This window comes from Muntiacus reevesi, chromosome 3 (assembly GCF_963930625.1).
Source record: "Muntiacus reevesi chromosome 3, mMunRee1.1, whole genome shotgun sequence".
Taxonomy (NCBI): domain Eukaryota; kingdom Metazoa; phylum Chordata; class Mammalia; order Artiodactyla; family Cervidae; genus Muntiacus; species Muntiacus reevesi.
The window spans coordinates 162,962,214-162,975,223 of NC_089251.1; the positions used below are offsets into that span (position 1 = coordinate 162,962,214).

General features: G+C 51.4%; 1 protein-coding gene across 2 annotated transcripts in view; it reads left to right on the forward strand.

Moving 5' to 3' along the window:
- AGPAT4 (1-acylglycerol-3-phosphate O-acyltransferase 4) overlaps nt 1-13,010 on the forward strand; it is a 123,137-nt gene that overhangs the window by 84,526 nt on the left and 25,601 nt on the right. For both annotated transcript variants that reach the window (XM_065927736.1, XM_065927737.1), the window contains exon 3: nt 11,325-11,494. In XM_065927736.1, coding sequence (XP_065783808.1) covers nt 11,325-11,494 — 170 coding nt within the window. The remainder of the gene's footprint in view (nt 1-11,324; nt 11,495-13,010) is intronic.

Below are 13,010 nucleotides of genomic sequence, written 5' to 3' on the forward strand. Positions count from 1 at the left end.
AAAGTTGGACACAACTGAGCAACTAACACATACACACACACACACACACACACACACACACACACACACACACACACACACTCTGTCCCCCCAGCGGTCAGCCTGGGCTGGGTGACCTCCCCTTCATTCTCACTGCTTTGCAAGCCCTCTGGGTGCTGGAGATTTTGTATCAGCCTTGGACTCAGCCAGAATTAACGAGGGCTGGATGGGGATTACCTAGGGCAGTTTGCAGATAGCAGAGCCTCATAATTCTTAGCCTTGGTCTTCCCAGGGCTGCCAAGCAATTAGGGTTTAGTAGCTGGTTGTGGTGCTCACCCACTGGCTTCAGGACTTGATTAGATAAAGCTCAGACAAGCCCCAATAAAAAGATTTGTCAGGGACCTTTGCGAATGAGATTGAGATATAATTGAAGCGCAGGTTTATTGTTTGAAAATTGGGAAGATTCTCAGAACACACGTTCTACATATTCATGAGGCCAGCAGGGTGACAGAACCCTGCCGTCCACTGTAGCAGCCCCACGAGCGCGGGTGGTCCTGCTCCTCCAAATCCGCATGACCTTGGGGAACCCATGTGCATTACATTTTGTCATCTGTGAAATGGGGAATAAATGTCCATCTCGTCTGTCTCACCAGATGGCCATTCGGGGTGCTCGAGGTGATGCTGGTAGGAGCCCCATGGGGCTGTGGGTGCCAGCCAACCCTGACCATTCCTTTCCAGCTCATTCCTAGAGCCACATCAGTTCTTGTTGCCATGGTTACTGCTGGCTTGATAAGGACTCTGACTGCCAGATTTAGCAAATAAAAATTCAGGACTCCCGTTAAATTTGAATATCAGATAAACATTGAATAATTGTTATTATGAGTATCTCCCAGACATGGCACGGCGGATATGTTAGTACATCTTTCATCTGGTATTGGAGGAGACATACATATGCTAAAGAATCATTTGAAGCCTATCTGATATTCAAATTTCATTGGGCACTTTGCATTCTGTCTGGTAACCTCAACAGGGACAGAATATTACCTTGTTGAAAGCACAAGGCGTTTTGTATGGAGTAACTGATGTTAGGATGGGTCCAGAACTCTCTGGTGATCTCATTTATCACAAGTCAGAGAAGAGCAAACCATCTGTACATTATTCTCAGCAATTAAGAGTGACTCTGACAGGGTTTTCCTGGTGGGCCAGTGGAGTGTGCCTGGCAATGCAGGAGACACAGCTTCAATCCCTGGTTTGGGGAGATTCCCCAGGCCGAGGAACGACTGAGTCCAGTGGCCGCAGCTACTGAGCCTGTGCACTCGAGAGCCCGTGCCTGCAGCTGGAGAGAAGCCCCCATTGGTCACAACTAGAGAAAACCCAGTGAAGACCCAGCACAGCCACGAATAAATGAGTGAAGCAGGTGATTGACTTAAAATAAGTTGCTCTGACAAAGAAATCATTTCTGTGTTAGAAGAGACAAAACCAAGAACCTGTGGCCTGCAAGGCTGAGAGAAGGAAACGATGTTTTGTGGAGAAAACCTTTTTCTAATAAATAATTGCAGGGTAGCTTCTGCTTCACATTTCTGGCCCTAAAATTTAGTTTGGGAATTGTGTACATTTCAGCATCTCGATTTTTTTTTTTAATCCTTTTCAACCATCACAGTATATGTATTTTGCTCAGTAATGAACCTCATTTGTGAATGTAAGGCTCATTATATTTTGATGAGGGAAGGTAAGAGAAAACAATAAATGGATGACAATTTAGAGTAGATACTTGCCTCCAGTAGATTTTACACTTTAAGTGTTCCTAAAGATATTAGTAACTTCTTAATGTTGCTTAAATTTTTAAAAATTCTTTTTTATGGCTGGGTAATATTCCATTGCATGTATGTGCCACATCTTCCTTGTGTATCATTGTCCCATCCCTCTGTTGATGGACATTTGGTTGCTTCCATGTCCTGGCTATTGTAAATAGCTCTGCAGTGGACACTGGGGTTCATGTGTCTTTGAATTATGGTTTTCTCCAGATTTATGCCCAGGAGTGGGATTAAATGGGCCCAAGGGCCCTGCCATCCTTAACTGATTTTTGATATGATCCAGATCCTTGTGAAATTTCTCTTAGCTACAAATCATGCCGTCAGCAGCTGTGAAATGATGGAAATTCATGGCTGTTTATCTGTGCAAGCCCTGTTCTGCGTGCTGCGGGCAGCAGGACAACAAACTGGAAGACATCCCTCCCTGAGGACTGAATGGTCCATGTGGAAGGAGAACCAACCCAGACCAAACAGACCCGAACTCCTGAGAAAGAACATGAGATCCAAGCAAGGAAGGTGACCACTCATTTCCACTGCTGCCTGTAGTTCTTTTTCAAATGTTCTTGTTGTTCAGTCGCTCAATCACATGTGACCCCATGGACAGCAGCACGCCAGGCTTCCCTGTCCATCACCAGCTCCCAGAGCTTGCTCAGACTCATATCCACTGAGTCAGTGATGCCATCCAACCATCTCATTCTCTGTCACCTCCTTCTCCTTTTGCCTTCAATCTTTCCCAGCATCAGGGTCTTTTCTAATGAGTCAGTTCTTTGCATCAGGTGGCCAAAGTATTGGAGTTTCAGCTTCAGCATCAGTCCTTTCAGTGAATATTCAGGGTTGATTTCCTCGAAGATTGACTGGTTTGATCTCCTTATAGTGCAAGGGTCTTCAAGAGTCTTCTCCAGCCCCAATGTACGAAAGCATCAGTTCTTTGGTGCTCAGCCTTTAGTCAACATTAGTCTTTTAAAAAATTATTTATTTATTTGTGGCTGCATCAGGGGAGGGAGGTCTTAGCTGCGGCACGAGGGCTCTCTATTTGAGGCGCACTGGTTCAGTACTTGTAGCGCATAGGCTTAGCTGCTCTGCAGCATGTGGGACCTTAGTTCCCTCCCAAGGGATCAAACCCACATCCCCTGCATCGAAAGGTGGATTCTTAATCACTGAACCACCAGGGAAGTCCCAAGCATTAGTCTTATTCAGTGTTCATAACAATTTTGTGAGTGGTATTTTATTATTCATTTTTCACATCTAAAACGGAAGGCTAGAGAGGTTCAGTAACATACCCATGTCAGGGCTGGTAGTAAATGACAGAATGGGAATTCAGATCAGGTCTGCCTGACTTCAGACTAGCATCGACACAGTGACCCTAAGGGGAATTTAGAAGAGAGACAGATTACTTCTAATAGAAGGTGGGGGTGGTCTAAAGTTCATGGACAAGATCTCGTTTGAGCTGAAGCTTGGAACTTGGATAAGGTTTGGGGATTCTATGGGAAGGAAAGGCTTTTTTGGCCAAGAGAACAACTTGGACAAGAGGCCAGGGGTAGGTACGGTGAGTTCTAGGTGGTTTTAGGAACAGTGTGTCGTTCAACTTGACCTTAACTCAAGGGATGCAGAAGAAAGAGGGTGAACCACGCAGTAGAGGCTGGTGACGGAGTCTCACTTCCTCTGTGGATGATGAGGACTCAGTGAGGGTGCTAAGCTGGCACTGGGCACAGGCTAGATGAGATCCATGGGGTTTTCCAGACAAGAATACGGGAGTGGGTTGCCATACCCTGCTCCAGGGGATCTTCCTGACCCAGGGATCGAACCCTGGTCTCCTGCATTGCAGACAGATTCTTTACCGTCTGAACCACCAGGAAAGCCAGGAGCAAATCCTGCACAGAAACAGGCATGTCCCCAGGGCTGGGAGGACACGATGGAGATGCTGTGTGGTCCAGGGCTGGGAAGGTGTGATGGAGATGTGGTGTGGTCCAGGGCTGGAAGGTCATAATGGATATGTGGTGTGGTCCGGGACTGGGAGGATGTGATGGAGATGCAGTGTGGTCCAGGGCTGGGAGGACGTGATGGAGATGTGGTGTGGTCCAGAGCTGGGAGGATGTGATGGAGATGCAATGTGGCCCAGGAGAACTGGCTTCTGGTGTTGCCATCTCTATCAGAGACGTCCTGCAGGGCTTCCCAACCTTCCCCTCATTCTAAGGAGCTTTTTTAGACATTGGTTTTCTAATCATCCTATGAAATGTTAATAGGACAGATACACTGTGTATATGGGCTTCATGCCTCAGCATCATTCAGTGACCTGGGCACTTAAGTGGGAAAAGCAGTGCCCAGCTGACTGGGGTGTGGATGGAAATGTTGCAGGTACAACTAGGCCCCCAGTTAAGAAAGTACTGAAATCTGGTTATGGCGAAAAGGTATATGCTGGGGGATTAACTAGAAATAGTTCAAAATAAGGGGCATCCCAAGTGGCTCTAGTGGTAAAGAACCTGCCTGCCAAAGCAGGAGATGTAGGAGATGTAAGCGATGAGGGTTCAATCCCTGGGTCGGGAAGATCCCCTGGAGGAGAGTTTAACAACCACCTCCAGTATTCTTCCCTGGAGAATTCCATGGACAGAGGAGCCTGGTGGGTTACAGTCCGTGAGGTTGCAGAGTCTGACACGACTGAAGCGACTTGGCACACAGCACAGTTCAAACTAAAATATAAGTAAGTCTGCAACAGGGAGCGGTCTCACATCACACCACAGAAACTTCTTCCTCTTTGCAGTTTGGAAACTCCTGTGGCTGAGAGGTTTCATTTTTAACCTAAATTATTATCAGCCAAATTATTTAAAAAAAAAACATTATAAGTGCATAATTATATACACTTAGTTTATAGGTTACATATAATTACGTATGTGATTGTATAATTATTAAGATTGGATGAAGTTAATTATAAAAGTACCATTTTCCTCAATCTTGATCACATCTCCCCACATCCCCGACACAGGGGGTTCTGGCTGCTGGTATGTTTCAACAGTGAACTCTAATCAACAGTCTGGATTTCTGCAGGAACTTTGCCTCCCTGTCTTATTAGCGTTCTTGACACTTCTTCCAGAAAGGGCTGCAGTGAGGAGTGAAATGTCATTCACAGCAGGTGCAAGTGGGCACACGGGGGAGAGGTTTGGTGTGGATGGAGGGAGCCCCCCACAACCACCTGGGCTTGCAGAAGGAGTCGGCTGTGAGTTTGGAGGATTGTTGGGGTTCCTGGGTGCGTGGATCCCTGGGATCTGGCCCAGAAGGAGCCGAGTCTTACAGCTGCCCAGCATCTGGACTGGGACCCACATCAGGGCTGAGGGCAGGGAGGTCTGGGGGTGACAGCAGTTCAGTCACTCAGTCGTGTCTGACTCTTTGCGACTCCATGAACCGCAGCATGCCAGGCCTCCCTGTCCATCACCAACTGCCGGAGTCTACTCAAACCCATGTCCATTGAGTCAGTGATGCCATCCAACCATCTCATCCTCTGTCGCCCCCTTCTCCTCCTGCCTTCAATCCCTCCCAGCATCAGGGTCATCATCAGGGGGTGACAGCAGGACTGCCCTAAAGTGGGGCTCACCCACCTCTTGTTTATTTTTCCTGGCTGTTCACTCTGTCCGTTCATTATTTATTTTGCCATCATCACTGCATTATCCTTAGTGGTCATAGCATTCAGGAGGAGAAAAACCCTGTTTCCAGGGTGGGTAAGTGTTAAATGCTGTCATCACTTTAGCACATGTAACCTTCCTGGCAGCCTTGAGGTGGGCATCTTCGTCTCACCGAGAGGGGCTTCCCAAGGTCAGAGGTGTGATCTTTCTCCTCTAAACTCTGACCTCTTTCCTCCCTAAACGCGCTTTCTCCCCCGCCAGCTGATAATCATGGCTTTACAGTGTCCCCACGGACTCTCTCAAGTCTCCCTGTCTGGGTTCCAGGCCCAGCACGCTGGCCTCCTGGCGTTGGGAGCAGGACCAGTGGCTCAGCCTCCGTGTCTCCGTGTCCTCAGCTGGAAGTGGGAACAGTGATGTGTGCGCTGACTCAGCGGATGTGGGTTGTTAGCATTTTCCTCCTTCTTTGCAAATATGAACTTCTCCCCTCTGCTGCACTCTCTTTTTTGTTCATCTACATCTTCTTACCTATTTGTGATCGAGCTATGCAGCACAAATCTGTCCCTCAGTCCATATATCCTTGCAGCCCGGGTCTGGCCCCCCATCCGCCTCTGAAATCCGAGGCGGCAGGTGGGGATTTTGCAGCGATGGTCACTTCCTGTCCCCTCCCACCCCACCCTGGCCATCACCTCGAAGAGCTCAGAGCTGGCCCCACCCGGCTCCATGCAGAGTTTGCCAAGCAGGTGGCAGTGACTGGTCAGGGCTGGGCGTGCCCCCATGTCCCAGGATCCAGAGGTGCCCGAGCTCCCAGAAGACACTTTCATGGGCCTTCTCCAGCGTCTCCAGCCACCCTGCCCTCGGGACATGGCCGCCAAAAAAATTAAATATAAAGACCGCAAAATTGAGCAAACTGAGCATTTTTAAATGGAATAGGAAGCTTCCAGATTGTTGTGTTATACGAAGAAACCTCAGCTGCATGTCTTGTCTGTTACCAGTGTCTGACCCCCTCCCCGGGGCCCTGCTGGCCCAATCTACACCTCTAGTGAGAATGGGGTGACTGGGGTGTCCCCTCCCTCCTACGAGGCCCAGGAATTAATATGCAGGCTGAGATTGCAGTGGGCGGAAGGACCGTGATGATATTGAGTGTCTTCTCCTTTCAGGGCCGTGGGAGGGAGGGGAGGCGGGATGACAGAGGAGCCCATTTCGATGATGAGGTCCTCCCTCTTGACCACGAATCTCACATCTGTGTGAGGCGAATTCTCCCTTCTTGTCTCCCCTGTATCCACTCCAGCTTCTGCTTTAAATAAATATTGACATTTCCATTTATAGCTTTCATTTTACATGTGGCTCAGTGGTAAAGAACCCGCTGCCAATGCAGGAGACACAGGCTCGATCCCTGGGTCGGGAAGGTCCCCCCCTGCCCCGCCGCCCCAGAGAAAGAAGTGGCAACCCACTCCAGTGTTCTTGCCTGGGAAATCTCATGGACAGAGTAGCCTGGTGGGCTACAGTCCATGGGATCGCAAAGAGTCAGATGGCGATTACATGCATATACTCTTCAATTCATAATTCTACTTGTTGGTATACCTATGTTGGAGAAATCTTTACACAATTTTTTAAAAAGCATGCATTTTCAAGGATGTTTAGTGCAATATTTGTAACAATAAGAAACAGGGGTGGGGGAGGGATGCTAATTGATGGTGGAACGGCTGAATAAATCATAATATGTGTGAAGCGGGAACTGCCATGCAGCTGGTTATCCCAGGTGGAATTGCCATTCTGACTAGTTTTGAGCTGAAAAGCGGCAATTCCCTGAATTGAGCAAAGGATGAGAGTTATTCCTGTGCCTCTGTTTCTTCATCTGTAAAATGGGGAGAGTCGTTTTTCCTCCCCCCGAGTGCTGTTCTTTGTCTGTGCTCAGTCGTGTCTGACTCTTTGCGACCCCACGGACTGTAGCCCGCCAGGCTCCTCTGTCCACGGGACTCTCCAGGCAAGAATACTGGAGTGGGTGGCCATGCCCTCCTCCAGGGGATCTTCCTGACCCAGGGGTTGAACCTGCATCTCTTATATTGGCAGGCAGGTTCTTTACCACTAAACGTGAGGATTTAATGCAATCGCACGTGGCCTTAGAACATGGCCCAACCCACATCTAGAGCCCGGTCCATAACTGCTGACACTTCTGTGTATCTGTATTAACATGGAAAGAGAACCAAATATACCTTTTGGAAAAAAATAACTGTATGTGTGTGTTTACAAAGGTCAATGAAGTTTGATCCCATTCAAGGGGGAAATGTGCGTGTGTGTGCGTGCATGTGCGTGTGTAACCCCTAAGGACAGGCCTGGAAGGCCACCCCCCAAGCTCTTCCTTGTGTTTAACCCTGAGGAAGGGAGTGGGATTGTGGTTGTTGGTGAGAAAGTGCCCAGCGTTCAACCAGGGATGCGAAGCTGCTGGCAGATACACGCCCAGGGAAGGGAGCGGTCCTTAGTCACGCGTGGGGGCTGACCGGCCCTGGGGGACTGTGGTCTGTGCCGCTCCCGCTGGAGCTGGAAGGCCCAGGGTGGGCCCTCGGGAAGGGGCGATGGATGTGGACAGAGGGGACCCAGGAGGTCAGGCTCCCTCTCCGAGGACAGACCGGGACCGCGGCGGGTTCTTACTGCACCTGGCGTGGGCGGTGTGGGGGCAGAAGCTGGTCCCCCCGCAGGAGCAGGCCGGGCCGGGCCGGGCCGGGGAGTCAGGAGCCGAGGGGATGGAGGGGAAGGAGCTGTTGCAGGCGGCTGTCGCTTCTCACCCGGGAGGTGAAACAGCACGTCAGCCACCACACTTGTGACCTGCAGGGCCTGCCCAGCCTCCTGAGACCGTCCGGAGTGGTCTTTTGAAGTGAAAGTGAAAGTCGCTCAGTCGTGTCCGACTCTTTGCGACCTCAGGGACTACACAGCCCGTGGAATTCTCCAGGCCTGAATACTGGAGTGGGTAGCCTTTTCCTTCTCCAGGGGATCTTCCCAACCCAGGGATCGAACCCAGGTCTCCCGCACTGCAGGCGGATTCTTTACCAGCTGAGCCACGACTGGAAACGAACCAGAAAAGGGGTTTGGATAGACATGCCTTAGGGCCCTCAAGGGGAATGGCACAGTTTCCTCTAAATTCTTCTGGGTTAATTGAATTATTTTTCATTATGACTATAAATATATTTCTTGTTACTTTAAAAAAAAAAAGAAACCCTTTAGGAGGAAAAAAAAAGGGAAGAAGACTCTTATCCGGTGAGATTTCTGTGTTGAGCTGAGTAACTCCAGCCTGTTGAGGCGATGGGGGAACCCGGCCTCCCCGCTGGTCCCCACCTGGCCCGGCTGTCGTCGCCTCTCCCTGGGCCTCTGCAGCCCGCCCTCACGGGCCCCCCTGCTTCTCCGCTGCTCCCACCCGAGCCCGAGTGGTCTTTTCAGAATGCAGAATCGGTGCTGCCGCGGCCTCTGTAAAGAAATGCTCCGGTGACGTCTCACGGCCTCTGTGGTGCAACCATCAATCATGACCGCCGCCCACCCTGGTGCGGGAGCCGCTGAGACTCTGTCCTTGTCTCCACTCCTCCCCCCTTCCTGTCGGCGGTCACGCAGCCATGCCTGCTGTCCGGGGGCCGTGTGTAGGGAACAGTCACGGGAGCTGGCCGCTCACCATCCCCTGCGTGTGCAGAATCACACTGGGAGCCTTCACCACATGATCTGCTGTCACAGCCATCACACCTCCAGCAGCTTTTCCCGTCTGGATTCACAAAGATGCTGAGGCTTCCAGGACGTTGAGAAACAGGCCGGGAAGCCTTACAACCATCGAGTGGCGCCCCCGGCACAGGAGCCTGGCCCCCAGATCCACACACAGCATCCGTCCCAGGCAGGGCCTCTGACCTCCTGGTCTCGCCACCTCTTGGCGTGAGGCGGTCTGCTCTCCGAGCCGCAGGCTTTGAGGGTGGGACCCCAGGAGCCACCGAGGCATGCGGCCTCACCTCCAGCCCCCCCGGCATCCTGCCTGCACACGTCCGGCCACCAGACGGTGTTTGCTGAAAGCAGACGTGTGCCCGCATCATACCGGGTCCTGGAGTGAAAGGCTGAGGCTAGGATAGACCGAGCGAGGCCGTCTGTGCCTCGCGGGGCCTGTGGCCTGTAAGGGGGCAGGGGTCATCGCACCTTGTCGCAGGCTGCGATGAGTGCCCTGAAAGGGCCTGGGGCAAGTGGAAGCGGGCCCGGCCTGCCCTGGACTGGGGGCAACAGGGCCCAGAGAGGCGTTCAGGAGGTGACGGCGGGACGCGTCCCAGGAGCCGTCCCTCTTGACCTGGCTGCCTCCTGGATGTGGCTCGCCTTGGGCTTGTCCAGGCCCCGTGACCGGTACCGGGAGGGGTTGGACCTGCCCGCCTCCCTCCCCCGATGGATCCCCCAGGGTTGCTGCCCCCGGAGGACAGCTGCCTGGGGGCTCGGCGTTTTCTCAGCTCTAGGAACAGGCAGACTCTACGGTGTCCGGCAGGGGGTGTGTTCTGGTTTGTTCCTGACGACACGGGGGGACAGTGAAGCCTGGGTCTGCTGGGGGCTCGGCACGCGCTCTGCACAGAGCACCTGTTGTATGTGACGCCCGTCGCTTCTCACAAAAGCCCCTGAGGCCACCCCTTCCAAGATTAGGAGGCTGGGGTGCCTCGGGGTTCACCTGTCCAAAGCCCCAGAGGGCTCGGACTTAGAAACTAGACTGCAGCGCCTTCCAGAGAGTTCTGGCTCCTGCACCTCATCGCCCGTCTCCAGCCTCAAGGACAGAGACTTCAAGGGCAGCCAGTCCAGCCTTTCACACGTGAGGCTTGGCTGGGCTTTGTGTGTGTGGGTTTGTGCATGCAGGGGTGAGTGTGTGGGCGTGCATGTGTGCGTGTGTTGGGGCAGGTGACGAGTGAGCGAGTGCTGACCGGTACCTCACTAAGTGGTGATAACAAGGGGCATGTCCTTCACGGGGCTTCCCCGATGACTCCGCAGGTACAAGAATCCAGCTGCAATGCAGCAGACACAAGAGATGCGGGTTCAATCCCTGGATTGAGAAGATCCCCTGGAAGAGGAAATAGCAACCCATTCTGGTATTCTTGATGAAAAATCCCATGGAGAGTGCAGTCTGTTCATGGGGTTCTCAAGGCAAGAATACTGAAGTGGTTTGCTATTCCCTCCTCCAAGGAGATCCAATCAGTCCATCCTAAAGGAGATCAGTCCTGGGTGTTCAGTGGAAGGACTGATGCTGAAGCTGAAACTCCAATACTTTGGCCACCTCACGCGAAGAGTTGACTCATTGGAAAAGACCCTGATGCTGGGAGCGATTGGGGGCAGGAGGAGAAGGGCACGGCAGAGGATGAGATGGCTGGATGGCATCACCGACTCGATGGGCATGAGTTTGAGTAAACTGCGGGAGCTGGTGATGGACAGGGAGGCCTGACATGCTGCGATTCATGGGGTCGCAAAGAGTCGAACACGACTGAGCGACTGAACTGAACTGAACTGAGTGTTCTTTGATGGAGTCTATAAGTGTCCCAATTAGTCATTTCGCAGGATGTTAAGAATTCTGTATCTCGCCTCCTGCTGCCTTTCAGAGCTCAGTAAACACCAGGGCAAAGATTCAGGCTTTCAGATTTACTTTTCCCCAAGGTACTTAATCAAGGAATGCAAGTCATTTGCCTTCTCAAAGCTTCCTCTCCATCCCTGAAGACTTGTGGAGTTTTCTCTAATTTTTTTCCTTCTGTTTCTAAGCCCTTTCAAGGATTGGGATCTTGGCTGAAACGATCCTGCACTTGACCCCTCGAAGTTGCTTTCCCTTCAAGCAAGGAAGGCAGAGCCTTGCTGTGCCAAGCCGTCCCAGGGGCCCAGAGCCCTGGTCGCAGAGGTGTGTGAAATAAAGGCCTGTCTTGTCTCTCTGTTCCAGAGCTGGTGATGCTGCTGGAGTGGTGGTCCGGTACGGAGTGCGTCATCTACACGGACCCCCGGGCCTACCCCAAGTACGGGAAGGAAAATGCCATCGTCGTTCTGAACCACAAGTTTGAAATCGACTTCCTCTGCGGCTGGAGCCTGGCTGAGCGCTTTGGGGTCTTAGGGGTAAGTCAGACCCGCACACCTCTTTTGTTCGACAGCATAACTGGCCCTTTTGCTCTCGGTCATTCAGAGCTTGCAGCATCATTAACAGGCTTGTTGAAATGTTCTTAGCCGACTGCTTTTCCTTCTCGCTCAGAATCAAGATGAACATCTGCTGTGAGCAAGGATCATATTTATTCATCAGTGACGATGTGCTGGGCATTTTTACCAACAATTAATTTATTTAATCCTTGCGGAAACATTTGGGAGTCAGGAAACTACTCATAGGTAAAAGCTACGCTTCAATACCCTGCTCCACACAACTGTTAAGTCGATTTGAATTTGAACTCATCCAGTTTCATATTCTTTTTTTTTTCTTTTTTAAAACTTATTTATTTTTAATTGGAGGATAATTACAATATTATGTTGGTTTCTGCCGCACATCAGCATGAATCAGCCACAGGTACACATACATCTCCTCCCTCCTAAACCTCGCTCCCAGCCTAGGATACAGAGTGAAGTAAGGCAGAAAGAGAAAAGCGAATATGGTATATTAACGCATACGTATGGAATCTAGAAAGATGATACAGATGAACCTATTTGCAGGGCAGGAATAGAGATGCAGAGAACAGACTGTGGGCACAGTGGGGGAAGGAGTGGGTGGACGGATCGAGAGGGTAGCATTGAAGCATAGACGTACCGTATCGGAAATCGCCAGTGGGAATTCGTGGGAGGCCGCGGGGAGCTCAGACCCGGCGCTCTGTGACAGCTTCGTTTTTTTAATCTCTGTGCTCTGCTGGCTCCCTGAGTCATGGGCAGCATTCACCTCTCAAATGTCCATCTTCGTGGGCCTGAGAAAGCTGAATGCCAGCACCAGGGCATGTGACCTTCAGAATTCTGAATGAATACGAAATCCTGCTTTTCTCCAACTCGTCTGACCTCTTGCCCGCCTTTGGGACTGGGCCTCTCCATTGACGCCTATCATGGTGAACGCCGTGAGGAGTGATGGTTGAGCTCCGAGCAGGTACCAGGCCCTCGGGCTCAGGTGTCCTTACAGAAAGGGCGGTAGGTACTGCCCGGGGCTGGAAGAGGCTCACACCAGAACTTGGGGGTCCCGTGTGGCACCCGGAGCAGTCCCCGCAGACTCAGGGGGGCGGTGCACAGCGCGCTTGTTTTCGGTGGCCCGTGTAGACAGAACCACTGTGCGGAGAAGGTCCGAAGACCGTGCGGAGTGGAACGGACCAGGAATCGGATTTCCCAGGGACAGTCTCGGCCTGTCCACCCACCAGTGGCCTGTGGGTCCCAGAGTCACTTTGGAACCTTGTGTCTTGTTGGTCTCTGCATGTTGGGAAGACCCTTGGCTAAGAGGGATTCGATAACCTTGGGACATATTTATTTTCTTAAAAAAAAAAGAAAGAAAGTGGGCAAAAGGAGAGAGGAGGAAATATACTTGAAAACAGGTTCCAAGAATGTCTTTGGGATAAATAATGCTTGTCATGCCGTTAAACTGTCCAAAGGCAACTAAAGTCGTGAGCAGTTT